Source organism: Syngnathus scovelli, chromosome 11 (genome assembly GCF_024217435.2).
Source record: "Syngnathus scovelli strain Florida chromosome 11, RoL_Ssco_1.2, whole genome shotgun sequence".
Taxonomy (NCBI): Eukaryota; Metazoa; Chordata; class Actinopteri; order Syngnathiformes; family Syngnathidae; genus Syngnathus; species Syngnathus scovelli.
This window is the reverse complement of record NC_090857.1, coordinates 2,567,621-2,584,396: the sequence shown is the minus strand read 5'-3', so window position 1 is coordinate 2,584,396 and position 16,776 is coordinate 2,567,621. Positions and strand designations below refer to the sequence as shown.

At 44.4% G+C, this 16,776-nt stretch overlaps 1 protein-coding gene and 1 long non-coding RNA gene across 4 annotated transcripts in view; one reads left to right on the top strand and one right to left on the bottom strand.

Moving 5' to 3' along the window:
- arhgef10la (Rho guanine nucleotide exchange factor (GEF) 10-like a) overlaps positions 1–16,317 on the bottom strand; it is a 56,676-nt gene extending 40,359 nt beyond the window's left edge. For 2 of the 3 annotated variants that reach the window (XR_007484657.2, XM_049734071.2), the window contains exons 1-12: positions 15,998–16,317; positions 10,282–10,522; positions 9,298–9,325; positions 6,677–6,771; positions 5,603–5,674; positions 5,392–5,522; positions 4,489–4,584; positions 3,708–3,816; positions 3,143–3,243; positions 2,941–3,018; positions 1,778–1,957; positions 258–374 (exon numbers count right to left, since the gene is read on the bottom strand). Coding sequence is in view for 2 of the 3 variants with exons in the window: in XM_049734071.2 (XP_049590028.1) it covers positions 258–374; positions 1,778–1,957; positions 2,941–3,018; positions 3,143–3,243; positions 3,708–3,816; positions 4,489–4,584; positions 5,392–5,522; positions 5,603–5,674; positions 6,677–6,771; positions 9,298–9,325; positions 10,282–10,516 (1,242 nt within the window). In the remaining variant the exon portion in view is untranslated. The remainder of the gene's footprint in view (positions 1–257; positions 375–1,777; positions 1,958–2,940; positions 3,019–3,142; positions 3,244–3,707; positions 3,817–4,488; positions 4,585–5,391; positions 5,523–5,602; positions 5,675–6,676; positions 6,772–9,297; positions 9,326–10,281; positions 10,523–15,997) is intronic. The other variant, XM_049734072.2, reaches the window with a different exon arrangement.
- LOC125977526 (uncharacterized) lies at positions 10,516–13,311 on the top strand. Its single transcript, XR_007484661.1, has 2 exons — positions 10,516–12,681; positions 12,783–13,311. It is a non-coding gene; the product is annotated as an uncharacterized lncRNA (long non-coding RNA).
- Positions 16,318–16,776: the final 459 nt, after the last annotated feature.

Here is a 16,776-nt window from a genome sequence, read left to right as displayed (position 1 = left end):
AAAATGGAGTAGATATCCCCAAACCATAAAATGTGCCTACATCTAATAGGACCTATTTTCACAAGAGTGGGACATTTATAAAACACATAAAAAGGTAGGTTGTGAAAAGTATTCGATTGTCTTCTTCCAAAGCCAAGACGTATGCATTATTAACGGGCCACCACCCTTGGGGGCACGAGAGACGAGTCACAATCTGAGGAAAACAAACAACACATCTTCATTTGAGGGGAAAAATGGCGTGTAAAACCGAAGCTCACCTTGAGGAATTCCAGAAAGGCCGGTTTGGACAGGCAGGCCTTTTTAATGAGCGCCATGGCGTTGGTGAAGTTGTTCACGTAGTCGCTGTACACGTCCAGCACCATGGACTTGGAGAACTGAAGACACACCGAGGAGCAAAGCGGCTTGAGCGGTGTTTACTCTCTTCACTCTGGCAAAGGTGCTTTCACGCTGAACTTCATGCGATTTATGAGTTTAATTCATTCGGGGCATATGTTGAAAGGAAGGGGGGGAAAAAAAAAGATAGATGTTGTTGTTTAAGAGCTATTACTGACATGTTCTCCCAGCTTTGCTAACACTGCGAACTGACAACCACAAAACATGCTAAATTAGCGAATGATTCGAACGATTCACTTTGAACTTGGTGGCAACACGTTCACCGTGAATCGTTCTTAGCTATCGTGATAATAATTTAAAAAAAATGGATGGGGATTATTCTCAACAGTGGTTGACTTGCCCTCTCTCCATTAACATCTTTTTTACATCATAGTCTATTTTGACAAAGCAAGAATTCCGTAGGCTAGAAAAAGAAAAAAAAGTTGACATAATATAAATTCCCTGAAAAATCTACTCACATACTCTACGTATTTGCAATGCTTTCCTTGCGCTTTCTTCCTGGATGAAAAGAAAGGTCAATCCCATCCTACACTTTCTTTTCTTTTCTTTTCTTTTCCACCGAGGCCTCATTTGGCACTCGGTCTGCGGACAGCAATAAAGCAACACTGCGTGATGCCCGGCAGAGAATTAGAGGCTGGACCCCATGGCGCTGATGGACAAATGAGTGGAGATAATGGCTGCGGAGCTGCACAATAAAAAAAAAAAAAAAAAAGTCCTGCTGAACACGTTCATTTTGGGGCCACAATGCAAGCCCCCCCCACCTTTGCCAATTTTCTCAATCAAACTCCTGCAGGTCACTTGAACTGAAGAGAGAGCGAGAGAGAGCGAGAGAGAGAGAGAGAGAGAGAGAGAGAGAGAGAGAGAGAGAGAGAGAGAGAGAGAGAGAGAGAGAGAGAGAGAGAGAGAGAGAGAATGGCTGCGGAGCTGCACAATACAAAAAAGTCCTGCTGAACATGTTCATTTTGGGGCCACAATGAAAGCCCCCTACCTACACACCTTTGCCAATTTTCTCAATCTATCACTTGAACTGAAGAAAGAGAGAGAGAGCGAGAGAGAGAGAGAGAGAAAGAGAGCGAGAGAGCATGGCCAGTGCAAACAAATAACCAAGCCTCCTCAGTGCAAGTAATGCTCACTTTTGAGAAGTTATCACGGCCGCTTTTTTCATTAACGCAGGAAAATAAATAGCACCCACAACATTGCACAGCGAGCAGAGTCGAGAAGGTGCCCCTGTTTTGGTTAGCAATAGGGATGCTGTATGAGAGTCAGCGAGTGACTCAGCTCAAACTTTAGGCATCTATATCATTTGTGCTCATTCGAGTGGAGGGTCACCGGAGCCAAGCATGCATTATTCACTGAGAACGGAAAGACAGCTTCTCATACTGACCGAGGCGACGAACAAGTCTCCGATTTTCTCGCAGCTGTCCCATTCGGCCACGCGCGACGCCAGCGCGATCTGGAACACGGAATGGCAATGGGTGATCTCCCGGACTCTGTGGAATATGGGCCGGATCTTGCGAGGGCTCAGGATGCGAGGCTCGGCTTCCAGCAGAGGTTTGTGGTAGTCCTACACACACACACACAGAGTAGCAAGTGAAATCAGTCTGTGATGCTCATCTATGTGAAGACATCCATAACGTTCATGTTTCCCTCCAATCGGGGAACGTGGTGGCCATCGGGAATTCCGGGAGATTCCCAAGTGACTGATCCATTGAACTTGGCATCAACTATACAAGTGCCCATTAGTTTAGCGAACGAAAGCAAAGAGTTGTGACTCATCTAATGAACAAACACAAGATGAGGAGAAAAGTGAAGCGGCGTGATTTCAACTTGTTTAGAAGTAAAAAGGTGAGCGAGGCGTGAGGACTCACTGAGATGTTGCTAAAGCCTCCGAGAAGGAGCCATGTCTTCAAGTGGACATGTGTGCCAGGTGGTCGCTATCTTTGTTTTCGTGTGCACCCACCCCCTCCCGAAAAATCCATCCAGCAGTGAAGAACGTCACAACCTTCAGTGTCTAATTGGGCTTGTGGACAAGCCGCCTTTTACCACTCGACTGGACGCTGTGACAAGACAGACATTTTTCCAGCGAGCTGCACATTGCAAAGCGTCCCATCTGGCTGTGTTGTTTGTTTGCGTGAACAATCACTCATAAAGCTGTCACGGGATTGTCTCGTGTTTGATTTCTATTGTGCGAGGCGCCGGCTATCATGAAGAACTGTCAAGAGGAGCGATTGTGTTAGTTGTAGGACACGAGCACATAAGCTCCCAGGTGATCGAATGTGCTATGGACTTTTTTTTTATTTGACTCCGTATATTATTTCTAGTCGCTCTGATCATTTCTTCCGCACGAGGCGGCGGTCGTAATTAATAACAAGTGAGAGGAGAGACTGCATTAATAGCAAGTGTGCGTGCCCATGGCTGAATGAAATTTTTGATCTCGCACGACTGTTCAAGGTGGCGGTAATGACGAATAACTGGCAAGAGGAGCGATCCCATTAATCACATGACAGGTCTCGGTTGCATGTGGCGGTGGAGAGGCCCCCTGCTCACCTGCAGGATCCTCCGCAGGGACTCCAGGTAGCTGCGCTCGCTCTGGATGATGGAGCCCAGAATGTGGCGCCTGACAACCTGCAAAGACAACAGGGATGAGAGGATGAGATGGCGCAGCGGCACGGGGCTGCAGCTTACGGATGCTTGCGCATATCACTGTGCGGCGACAGGTAGAGGAGGATGATAGTTTTAAAATCGTAACCTGGTGGTTGGTCAGGCCCTCCGGCATGGCGCTCAGCTGCGGCGGCGGATGCGTCACGTCCGATATCACCACATCGAGGTAGCCCGCGTCGTCCTCTTCAACTGTCGCCACAAAGACACGAGTGGGGGAAATACGATAAGCAACAGACTTAAAAAAATATATATAAAATAATCTTAATGTATATGATTATTTCCAATTTATTAAAATATTATTTTCCTTAATATTTGTGAGGGTGACTAAAAAGGACTTTAAATGTTCTCGCCCACTTTTGGACCTTTGTGTGTCTTTGTTCTTGAATTTTCAACTTTAAATCAATACAACCGGCAAAAAGCAGTACCAGGAGGTTTAATCCAAACAGGCTTAATTCAAAATCTAATAAAGTGTTCAACCTTGTCTTTTAACTTGTATAAATAGTTAAGAATGATAAAGGATTTAAAAGGTCACCTGAATGGTTAATAAAGAAAAACGATGGGCCCCACCAAGACTAGAGGGCTCCCGAATAGTGAACAGCTAAAAGCTACTAGTCAAGGCTAAAGCTCAAAAGAAAGATATTTAAGTAGGTTACCGATGGGGTCTTTCCGGTGAAGGAAGGAGACTTTGCGCATAACGGCCATTCTGGTCTTTTCAAGTCCATCCTTGGTGTTGCTTCTGGCCGCCTTCATGAGCTGCTGCACCTGGTTGGGGGTGCAAGGGGAGGGGGTCATCAGAGCTCTGTCATTGGCTCCATGGCCTACTAACAGGACGTGATCATGGTGGGAATCTCGACATCTGGCGGCTCCCCCGCGAGTCCTAATCAGACCGGTGAACAAGATGATGGCGGTGCAGGGAGAGTCACGTCTGAGGACGAGTGTGTCAGAGTCCACCCCTGAGCCCGGCAACCCGACCCCGCGTGGGGCCCAGAATACACTACGCATCACATCATTGTCATATTTTTAGATGACATGCCAGGACAAGTAAGTCGTGCATTAAAAGATTGTTAGAAAGCGGTTAGATATTGCCCCCCAAAAAAATATAGCACAAGCAGCTGAAATACAGGGGAGCGCCCCCTGCCTCTCCAAATATGGTGTCAAGAATGAATTAGCTAATACTCAAGTTATAATTATTTCTACAATTCAACTTTCAGATATTTTGGCTTTAAAAAAAAAAAAACACATATGGCAGATGCTTGGAATGGTAGCCAGCATGCATTTTGAACCAACTAGCAGTTATCACTTCAGTCGTCGAATTACACACTTATTTTTTAGAACTACAATAAACAAGGTCTCTGTGACGTCCAGGAAAGGATGAGTATGGCCCGAGAGTCAGCAGAGGCTGTTGGCAAACACGTAAACACACATTGGAGATACCTTGAGGTCATAGTTGTGCTTGCCAGACAGCTTGATAGCCAGCTCACGCTTGGTCCGGGCGCAGCGCTCCCTCAGTCGCCGCACTTCGGGGGACAGCTACAGGTGAGGCAAGGGGGTGGCGAGTCAGCGTTAAGGAAAAACAATGGGGAGGCAGCCGGAAAAAAGAGGGCAAAGGAGGGTGGCAGCGACGCAAATGATCAACGCGAACCAAAACGGGAGTCAGAAGAGTGACAAGGAGTGAAAGCAAGGAGCAGTTAATGCGTTTCGGGGAGTTTGATTTATGAGAGCCGTCAAAAAGGGTCAAGTGTGAAAGTAAAAGAAAAATCAAGCCCCGTAGTTCCACAGTGGGAAAGGAAAAAAAAAGGGGAAAAACTAATTGGGTGAAACAAATTAAAAGCAATGTGTTATGGAACTACAAAAGCTAATAGTTAATGTTTCCTCAGTAATTACTCCAGCATTCCTTCTTAAAGTCAGCTCCTCAGCAGACTGAAAAGTGCACAGACTTTCCCAAAGGCCTCCGCACTTTAATTACCTGAGCAAGTCATTCTGTGTCTACATATATCACGCTTTTGTTTCCCCCTCTTCGCGCTGCCATCGATTGAGCGTCCCTTGAATAACAAACTCTTGCACGCAGATGGGTGTGAAAAAAAAAAAAAAAAAAAAAAGAAGCATAACCTCACTCATATTAGTACAGATTACATACAGCACAGACCAGACGTTGAGATGTGGCCACAGCGCCGTCCAGTGGATGAAAGAGGAACAGATGTTGTTGGGACATGTTTTAAATTGGCAAAATTCACCAAACACCGGCCCAAAAAAACAATCACAACTTAGAAAGTGATTTAAAAATACAAAGATGAGTCCCCAACACTAACTTGGCAGATGTAACAGAATGTAATTTACCTTGCTGCGTGTCGGCATTTTGCTCTCGCCGTCCGACTGCTCGTCATAGCTCTCAAACTCGCTGGAGCTCCATCCGGTGCCTGCACTGGATGGAGCATACGAGTCCCGCTGAACGTCCTCGTAGAGCGTATCTACGGATCGCACAACCATTGGTATCAAAAAAAAAAAAAAATACCACATGAGGTTCCAAGTGGAATCATCTTGCATGCACCTTCATCGGGGGACAGGGGTTCCTCGCACGGTACGTCGTCATAGATGACGTCAACCTCGACCTCACGTGTGGCTGGTGGAGAAATGTATGCATATTACGATTAAGTGACAATTTCACCTCAGAAGATTTGCTCTTAAAAATACATGCAAATGTGTTGTAATGAAAGTACGTGAGCAATGATTCTTTGTTGCACGTTGCAAGGCGTCTTAACTCTCGTCACTACGAGCCAAATTTAGCCCGCTAAGCATTCATCGATTTGTCATTTGTCTGCGTGGCTTTTCTCCTGAGCCGCCCAACAGACGTAATCATTGTTTTCTATTTATCTGATTAGAAAAGTCTATTCCTTCACGGATTACTCAGCCGATTTCCAAGGCAGCTCCCCGCAAAAAAAGCTGCTGTTTTTCCTACCAAAAAAAACAAAAGAGGATTACCAACACCAACGTTTGTGCTGCCGGGGGAAAACAACGACTGCAGCTATCGAGTGTGAGCCTTCAAAGCGGGAAAATGGCTCTTGCACGAAGCAGGGAATTTAAGTCAAATAAATTACAATCATGCTCGATGCAACCTAACAACCCTGAACACGGTATTCTGATCAATACTGTAAAAGAAAAATCTTTTAAAAAAATATGTGAAATCAAGTACAAAGTGTTGCTAATGTAGCCTGGAAGTATACAGCAGACCAAGAACACTCGGCGAAAATGAATTTGATGAAAATACCGATTTGTATTGGAATTCTCGTTTCCGAGGCAACTTTTTCTTGTCTCGCTCAGAAATGTTTTGCAATTGATCCTCACCCCTTCGTAATCGGATTGGGCTCAGGTTTGCGCGGTGACAGAGGATTACGTAGTTTGATAGAAGCCACTGCCTATTTCTGGCTGGAGAAATCAATCAAGTGTGAGAAGCGCTGCCTCCATTTAAGATCAAGCTCCCCTGCCGCCCGCGTCACCGCGTTGTCGCCCGCAGCCGCTTTAACAATCCAAGCCAAATGTCGGAATGAACTCGATTCCCGAGGTGAGCTCGGCTTTAATCTACGGCGGCGATACTTCCCGTTGTCAAAGTCATTCCGACGCGTACCTTCGGGCGTGTCCCCGGAGCTTTCCTTCTCTGTTTGCGCATGGCCGCCTCCCAAATCCCGCTCCAGCGTTATTGGCTCGACTGCTGCAGGGACCCTGCGAGATGTCACAACATCAGTGAGGCCAACAGTAAAAAAAAATAAAAAAAATAACAAGAGATTGACTCCCCTCAAAAAAGCTTACAGTATAATTAATAATATATATATTATTTGTTTGATCGGCCGATATTATTTTTTGGGCAAAACCAATTTAACCAATTATTAACTATTTTCTAAACACATTACAACATAGGACAAATATTTTCCTGTTTAAACTCAAACACTGCCTGTCTGCAGAGCGAGGAGCTTATGGAGGAGAGGGCGTGAGAATCTCTGGGCCAATGCAAATATCGCCGACTCTGGCCCAAAGTGGATGTGAAATCCCTCAGACTTCCATCTGTTTTTGTTAAGCCCGCCGCCGTTCCTCCTGTGCTGCCCCCTGGCCTCCAGCAGGGAGTCCTGCACATTTTGGAGGCCTGAGCCCCATCTCCTCCCTTTGAACCACTCCTGCAATGGAGTGCAAACAGAGGTGGCAAAAGTACTCACACGCTCCACTTAAAGGGGACGTCTTTATTCATTTTATTTTAAATTACTTACAAGGCTCATTACGACTCGACGGTAGATGAATATGAGGTGACAGGAGGTGATCATTTGTGAGCTTTGCTGAAACTATCGTGTAATATCCACCTGCGTAAAATGAATGATTCAAATCCTTTAGTTTAGGGAAAGTAACCCAAGTACAAACTGAAAGATACTTGAGTAGAAACGTAAAAATGAATTTTCACTGTCATTATCCATTCGACAAAATTACTTCTTCATGGCACCTACTAGCTAATTCTTTTGCTTATGCAGCACATGGAGCCAAGGTGACGGGAGGGCTTTACGTGAAAGATAAACGCACTTGAAAGGAGCTTCCCGGGAGGAGCGTGAACTAGAAAGAGAGCCAAGGTGGAGATAAAGTGCTGAAAAATAAAGTCGCACTCAGTTGTCATGGTTGCCTCTTGGTGGGCTTCGTGAGGACTATCCGTCAGCGTGTAAAAAAGAAGGAACAAAAGTAAATGTTGGCCTTAAGGAAAGAGAAGGAGCGCTGCCTTTAGTAACGGCTATATTAAAAAAGGGGAAGAAGTATATCGACAATAACAAAAGGAAAGTAATGTAATATTTTTTCCAAAAAGTGCTGACACTCTTGACACCTCCATAGTGGGAAGTTGCTATTGATAGCTCGCCGTTTTTGCTGCTCAACTTATTGACTGAGGCAACGCGGAAATTGTGGACTCTGCAGAAATTATTCCTGCACAAGAAATAGTCAGGACCTTGTCGTGACTCCTCACACACACACGCAAATGCACTCGCACACACACTGGGCCCTGTGCAGCCCTCACATTTACATATAGCATAAATTCATCACGTTATGCTCAATTACTAACAAACTTTTTGGGCTTGTAGGCACCAAAATTTGGGTCTGCATGGAGATACACACCACTCCTCTATTAATGTCCTGCACAGAACTAGCTTGACTAAATGAAACTAAATGAATGTCTAAATGTCTCCGGTTCTAATCATGTTTGTAAACAAAGTCTGTTTCTCGCCTTGCTCTTGAGTAAAATTCCAAAGTACCAAAATGTGTCACAGCGGCCCCTGTGACCTCACTCTCTTATTAGACACAAGAATGTAAACAGGAAGAAGATTCGCCACACTGAGCAGCGATAAGCAAATGAAGCAGCGCAAATAAACACAAAATGGGGGCAAAACTGTTAGCTGATGAGGAAGCTCGACGATCTCGCAGGCTAGCTGACATTAGCAAACACTGTGAGAAATAAAATAGGTGAAAAGTTCTTGCTAAGTTTTATTTTTATTTTATTGGATTTGATTGTACCTTTCATTCTTGTATTTTATAATTATTTTGTATTGTACACTATGTTGTTGGGCCACCTGAGAACATGAAATAGAAGCAGGCTCCAGAGACGTTTCTTCTCTGTGATGCTCCATAAATCTTCAGGATAATAACAAAGCACATGCTAGCTCGAAATGATTATCTCGTTCAGCACTGTGGACTCACGTTGGATGCCAAACTGGCCGCTGTTTTAGCAACGCCTGGAAAAAAAAACTATTTAACGTGACATCTTGACCACTGAGAGCAGTAGTTCTCAATCGCAATTTTCAGAATTACAAATGACATCAATCCAAAATATATACATTTGAACAAAAAGAGAACCAAAGTGTGCACAAAACTGTCTAGGTGGTACCCACTAAAGTGGGAAACAAGACTACGCCCAAATCGACTTGCACCTGGGCCAGTTTTCCTAGCACAGGAAAGTCCACAGGAATCCTGCCTACGAGAGTAAAGGTTTCTGAGCACACTTCCTAGAAGGCCACATTTTGGGGCAACTGGGCCAGGTGGGTGTGGGGGGTCAATATGAAGCGACCACGTTAGTCATCGTGATCACAACTCAAATTTAAAGTAATTTAAAGTACGTCTCGACTTGTTTGTGATTTAGGGCTATACAAATAAACTTGACTTGACTTGACTTGACTTGACTTTACCGTTGTTCGAAAGCATCTCTGGGATGTGATAGCAACTTACCCACGAGCTGAATCGGCACCTGGAACATCTGTCAAAAAGAGAAAGACGCATTAATGAAAGCAAGAAGAAGGACAACCTTGAGTCAACGTGGTTTGTCAGTTTTGTGGCATCGTTGTGTTTCTGGATTATTTCAGCGTTTTGCAGATGGACTCGGGGCTTCGTTTGGACTTGGTGGTCAAAGTGGCAATGTTAAGCATGATCTGGATAAAAGGATGTAGGCCAGAACCAGATTAATTTCCTTTTTTGAGGGTCAAAACGTGGTCTGGTAGCTCAGCGGTTGGTCTAGTAAACCAGTTTTGTATCGCTACTCTCACTGCTAGCTTCTCAAAGAACCATCAAAACAAGAAGAAGCACTTATTGCTCATTTTCTCCATTTCCGCGTTGTTGATGTATTTTCAAATTTGGGAGCTGTTTTGATGGTCGCGGTGACAACTCGGGGGGGGGCTGAGCCTCGGTGATGACATCACTCATTTAAACCAGTGCATGGTCGTGCGAGATCAATTCTCACCGGGGCCTTCCATCTTATGAGACTTGCAAAACTGCAATGATGTCAGCCATCTGGTTTTGATTTGTTCTCTTGGCCGAAACATGTGCAACATTGCGCGGGAGGCCAAAGCATCCCCAGGAGGTGCTCGGTGTTGCTAAGTGATTGCAGACGCTTATTTCGAGTCGGGTCGTAAAGCGGGACCAGGGTCGGGACATGTGCGATTTTACTGCGTCCGACAAAGGTAACTGCGGGTTAAACTAGTGTCACGAGCCCCAGGCGTAAACGTGGGTGATCTTACATAACACTTAATTAGAATTCCCCCTTGCGTCACCAAACTCCCAACACAAAACAGGAAAATACGAAACAGAATGACGGTTCGTGCCAGGAATCAAACGGTAAAAAATTCCGAAGGTTCATATTTTGCCAAACACTTGGAAGAGAGTCAACAGCAGCCAAGCCCTCTGGAAGGTCCGAAACGCCGGTAAGGAATGTCTCACCTTCCTTGCCGCCGCTTCCTTCCTGTGGCGTGACGTCATTGACGTCCCGCGGCGCGTCCTCGCACGTCTTAAGGACTTCCGGACCTGACAATTGAAGCTGGTGAACGTCCCCGGGGGGCTTCTCCTCGTCCTCGCTGTCGTCAAAAACAAACTCCTCGCCTTGCTCCTCCTCCTCCTCCTCCTCCTCCACCTCCTTGTCCTGCTTTGGCGGTTGCTGAGACAAGGCGGTGGACATGGCTCCCAAAGAAGACATTTAGGAAGATCAAATAGTGGAAGCCATTTTTATCTTGGTCAGCACAAAAAGAAATTACTGAGAGTGTCTCATTAAAACGACACAATTAGGCCTTATATTACAAAGATTTATTGCCTTGGCAGATTTTCACTGCGGAAGGAAATGTTCACCGTCACCATTGCGGGCAGCGAAACAGGAAGAAAACTATTATTTATATCATTCGTGATAAGACTTAACTGAGTAGAGGGAATGAGGCAGACAGATTGCGGGGGCCGGAATGTCCTAAGCTTCTTAACAAAATCATATATAATGCCTTTGAGATAAAATGGCCTATTAAAAACATTACACAACTGCCAGCGAGATGTTGATGCAGAAGCTTTGGGGGCTAGTAAATCCAAACAAAATGCGGAAGCAGTAAGAGTATAAAAAGAGCAAAACTGGTGTGACATATGGTGGTTAGCAAGTCTGTAAGCTAAATCAAAAGGTCTGAAGGCGGCTTAGGGGCGGATTAATTAAGACGTGTGTGTGTGTGTGTGTGTCCCCCGCGACCACAGCGTCCGACCACGCCGTCCATCGGTCGAAAGGAATTGTAAAATAGAGGAAATGTGCCTGGACTGCTTTTACAGTTCGAGCCCTCCACTTACAGTATGTTTGCTTTTGCTACAACGAAAATATTCAAGGGTCAGCGTGAACTGCTGCGTGATTAGTCGATAAAAAATAGACAGGGTGTGCCAAACAAATCATGACGCATTTCGTTTTATTTAAAAAAATTCTCTTAATATGATGATGTTGGAATTTAAAGAAAATTAAGAAAAAAAATGTTTTAAAAAAATAAAGAAAATTAAATTTGGAAAAATGTGAAGAAATTTAAAAATATATATATTTACACAAACAAATCATGACGCATTTTGTTTCATTTAAAACAATTCTCTTAATATGATGATGTTGGAATTTAAAGAAAATTAAAGAAAAAAAGGTTTAAAAAAATAAAGAAAGAAAATTAAATTTTTAAAAATTGGAAGAAATTTAAAAATAGATATTTACACTAACAAATCATGACGCATTGTTTCATTTAAAACAATTCTCTTGGACTTTAAAGAAAATTAAAGATTTTTTTTTAAAATCAGATAAATAATATTACATTTAAAAAAATTTGAAGAAATTTAAAAATATATACATTTAAAGTAAATGAGGGTAATAAAAGACTAGGACTGTTTTTTGTTTTCTCTTCCATTTTAAAACTTGAGAATGGGTCAATTTGGCTCACCACATCACGGGATGCTTAACTACCGTAACTAGTTTATGAGGTGCTAAAGGACACTGAAACATTGACCCCAATGGCAATGAAATCATGTTCCTTCAACAAAGCAGCACATAAATCAAGGCTTGTGATTAAATCGTACATTTGAGCTCCAGTTTACAGTTTCAAGATACACAGGCTAATTGTTTCTCGACTCTTCACAAAACTGTGATTTTATGCGACAACCTCTCTGCTCATGTTAACATAGCGCCCAGTGAGACCGTCACATCTGCTTTGCATTTTAATCAGCGCCTCCCTTGCCCACACATTCTCAGGCTCCAGCAGGCCAGAACGACGTGTCGATTGTCCAAAAAAAAAAAAAAAAAAAGTTGTCGTCAGCATCTAAATGTTTGTCACCATCTCATTATCCCACCATTGCTTTTCGACGATGCCGTTTTTGAATTCGGAATCACCGGCCGTGCATATTTTTCAATCAATTGAAAGCCGACGAAGCAAAGCGTGCAAGTGCCTTCAAAAATGTTTTCTGTTTACAAGCAGAGGAGATTCCACGGCTGGTCTCATCCTCCGGTTTTGTCCAGCCGGCCCGCTCGCTGCCCCCAGCCAGCAACAATGAGCCTTCTGTGGGGAGAAAACCTCGGGTGGGCCTGCAGCAAAGCATTGTTTCTTCACTCGTCACCATGCTTGCTCATTAGCTCACAGGTCATTTGGGCCACGGCTGCGAGCTGTGTGCTTTGACGCTTCTCGTGTCAAAGTAGAAGGACACTTCCTGTTCGTGGGACAACGGCTGAAAGAAAAGTCCAAAATAAAAGCAGAACCAGCTTTTGGCTTAGAGGGGTGGAGGATGGTAGACTTCAATCCTCACAAATATGACCAAATATGGAATGGAGTTGCGGGTAGACCGCTACAGGTAGTCTGTTTCCTGAACACTGCCCATGAGCAAGGCTTTTCTTAATGCCATTTTGTTTTGTAAGGTTTCATTTTTGCGTGATGTCGTGTGGTGTTCCACAGGGGACGGATGACGAACGGATGGACAGACGGACAGATGAATGGATGACACTTTAGTTCAGTGCTTCCTGAGTATACATACTTGGACCAAGAAAAATATCACCTAGGGGCTAGAACGTCACAGGAACATTGGAGCTTGGTTGCCATAGCGACCAGGAATGAAACCAAGCTGAAGTTTGACCAGACCTTGGAGGTGAATATTAAATAAACGTAAAAAGTTAAATAAACAACAGCCCTGAGTACATCTACAGAATCAATCTAGCTAGCTAGCCAGCTAACTTGGGGTCTCCATTTTTTGGGGTGAAGGCATCCTTGAGGTTTCTTGACTGCTTTCATCTCTGATTTACACAATGCAGTCAGTTTGGTTTGTGACGACGAGCTCTGGCATGTCCTCGCAACCCGAGTCTCGCTGACTAATTTCTGGATGTTTTTGCCGGGACGAACCGCCTTAGCCTGCAGTGGAATGTGCGTGAGGTGTGACTGCTGTTATGGATATGTTTGCATTAAAAAGTAACACCTTCCAGTCTGCAAACAGGCTTATTTTTGCAAACGTATATATTTTCTTCTGGCAAGTGACACGTGAAAATTTTGATTTTGTGATTGCTCCCCCATATTAATGTTGCGAACGACTTGATGCACAAAAAAAATACGTGTTAAAATTCATCCAGGTTCTCAGTTAGGCTTGAAGAACCAACCTGACAGGTAGTCCGTGCCGATTTTGTGGGATGAAAGGTTTTTGGATGAGTCATAAAAGGACTCCAGTTTGGACAAAACAAAGAGGCCGGGCGTGAACAGAGAAAATGCTATTCTTCTTCTTGGGGGGAGTAAGATGACATAATGCAGATGAAACTAACTCCTACACACCCATCTCCTGACCTACATACAAAAAAAAATCCCCCCACTGTTGAGCAAAGGTGGTAATGAGTGGAGTGACCAATGAACCAACTGGAGCAGGATTGCCAAATGGACCAAAGCGTTCGAAAGTAGTGGCAACGCCGATCGCAACGATGCCATTGCCGGTAGCAACACGAGCCTGGTTGAAAGCAGCAGTTTACTGGGCCGCTTGAAATACGTGAGGAGCACTTAAGACTTTGCAAACAACTGTAAATCTGCCACCAGACGCACAAAAAAGCGAGAGTGCAGCAAGTGACCGTAAAAGTCTTGTCTAAGAACAAATGAGAGCACCGATCAAAACACAAGAAATACAACTTTTTAGATTTTACTCGGAGCAAGCGATTACGCAAGACGAGGCTCCAAAAACGCTGCCAGGAGCTGATGATCCTGCAGCGTTTCCTTCCGCTTTGTCTGAATACTTTCTATCTTGAAAAAGATTATTTAGCAAACCCCGGGTCCTTGAGGACGGGCCCAAAATGTTTTTGGTTGGCAGTCCAAGACTCAATAACCTGAGTGGGAGGCTACTGGAGCTCAGAGACTCCCGAGAACATTTACACACAACGCCTGCTGCATAAAATAACCCTGAGTCACGACGAGAGAATTGAGACTCATTGGAAACGCTTGGAAGATCATAAACAAAGCAGGATATGGTTTTGGTCTAGAGATAACAAATGCTGAGAGACATCATATCATGACAACTATGCCCCCTTCTGATTGGACGCTCCGAATAGTCAACACAAACAAACCATATGAGGCAAGCTAAATCAATATCCTCATTATACATAATTGTTATCAAACAAAACTTGTATTGCCTACAATTATTCATCTTTTGAAATTTGTTTGTTCCTAATTCAAAAAGCATGTTTGGCGAAGGCGTGTTTCGATGACTTTGGTGTGGACGAGCAAACCTGCACAACAACAGAGTTGGGACAAACTGCAAAACAAAAAAAACTGTAAGCCCGCTCAACAGAATTGGGACAAACTGCAAAAAAGGAGCCCGGGCACACTCTCCTGCCATCCATCAGGAAGTCTTCCAGACCAGAGGCTCAGTGTTCCCTTTCCTTGTTGTGCAGCGGGCACACATCCCCGTTGTGCAATATTTCCCAGCCCGGGTGCTGTTGTCAAGCGAGCCTCTCAATGGAGGCCTTTGCGTGCGTGTGCGGGCTTCCGGGGTGCCTGAATGGATCGGGCTAAAATCTGTGACTAAGAAGACAACAATGCCATACAGTCAGCCCGTTCACCCCCAGCGACCCCCCACTCCCTTCAAGATGGAGGAAATGTAAATTCTTCCCCTTTTATTTCCCAGCTCGGGACCCCCAAAGACACAGCGTGACGTCCGTCTCCAGAGGGGAAGCTCTCAATTCCTTAGCTTTTGTTGCACACTGAAGACATTTGGGTTTCAGATCATAAGATGAATGAAAGTTTAGAGTAATAGTTTTTACTTTGTGATGTGTTACTTTGTGACTCAAAACTGAACAGCTTTGGTTTGAAGCCACCACTTTTCAAGTATTGCAACAAGTGACTGTTCGTTGCCTTTAAGATCGATTGCATAAATATTTAATTTCCTTAGGCAAACATGAAGAGCAAAGAGTTGTCTGTGAGAGCAAATGAAACCATTTTGAAGCTGAGAAGAAGAGGGGAAAGCCATAAGAGCCATTTGCACAAACAGCATAGCCAATATCGACCTTTCGATGAGAAACCCAAATGTCTTTAGGACTAAACGACAAAGGTGTTGACCTTGCCCTTGCACTGCATGTGACCTGAGACTGGCCGGCGACCAGTCCAGCTTGTGGAGCACTTCTCTCGCCAGCAGCAAGCTGGGACAAACACACTGTCACTGTCATGTAGAATCAGCTGCAATATCATAATTATTCATTTTGTTTGTCATATTATTTGAGTAATTAAACATGGCATGATTATAGACAAGGAGTTATTTATACTTTACCAATAGCATTGATTTCCTCAATATGTGATTGGCCGACATGCATGATCTGTTCAGAGGAGAAGGAAACTGCCGCTTAAAAATTAAAGCATGCATGCATGTCTATTTGTGACCCCGTGATTGGCCGGCGACCAGTACAGGGTGCAACCCGCGCCTCGCCCCAAAAAATTGAATGGACTACAAGGACATCTCCGAGGCAGGCAGGCCTTGTTGAAAGGCGTCAAGCCACCACAAGTCTCATCCTCCTCTCATGGATGGAACGTTACCCCCAAACTAAGGCCCTTGGACCCCCAAGTCTCCACCGAGCCAGCAGTACTCCCACCCCCATCAATGATTCCCTCTCCCTGCTGCGTCTGCAAAACGCAAAGAAAAAAGGCTCACCTCTTCGTCCTCTGGCTTGCTTTATTCCTGCTAAACGCCCATCAAAATGCAACTTCTCATCATTGGCGGTTCCTTGTTTGGCGTCCTGCTGGCAAGTTGTCCTCGCTCGTACGTCACCTCGCTAGCCGGCTATGGTTGTGCGTCGTCGCGCCTTTCTCTGCAAAGCCCTCGCCGCCCTTTCAACGGCGCTTTCGCCCCCGTTTCCATCCCTTTCTGTCCTTTCTTTGCTTCGCCTCCTTGCTCCCACCTTCCGCGACCCTGCGCTGTTGCCCAGACAGCCGCACAAAAGCTCCACTACTGAGGGGAGCTGTCACGCGACGCCGGCCAATAGCGAGGCTGGTCAAAACCACGCAAGTGGCCAATGGGAGGCGTCAGGGTAGGGGTTTGAACCAATCGTGACAGAGGTTGAGGGGGCAAAGAAGGCGGGTGGAAAGGAATTATGGCCAATCTGATTTGGCAGCCACTTCCGGGTTTCGCTTCATATTTATATTTAGTAGTTAAAATTCAATTATAGAGAAACGAAAGTAAAGATTTTATTGCCAGTGTTTGATATATGTTACCATAAGTCTATGTGCATTATTTTCCCATTACTTTTGTGTTGTCACTGTGGCCTAATAATAAATTTAATAAATTGATGCATCATAGTTGCAAAGATAATTATACATATTTTTTTATTTTAAAATGTGACGAAATAGCTTCACGGTTTATGGTAATAAATATAGAAACAAATAATACAAACAAATGAAAATAATAAATTTCGCGAGCCTAGTATTGTTATTG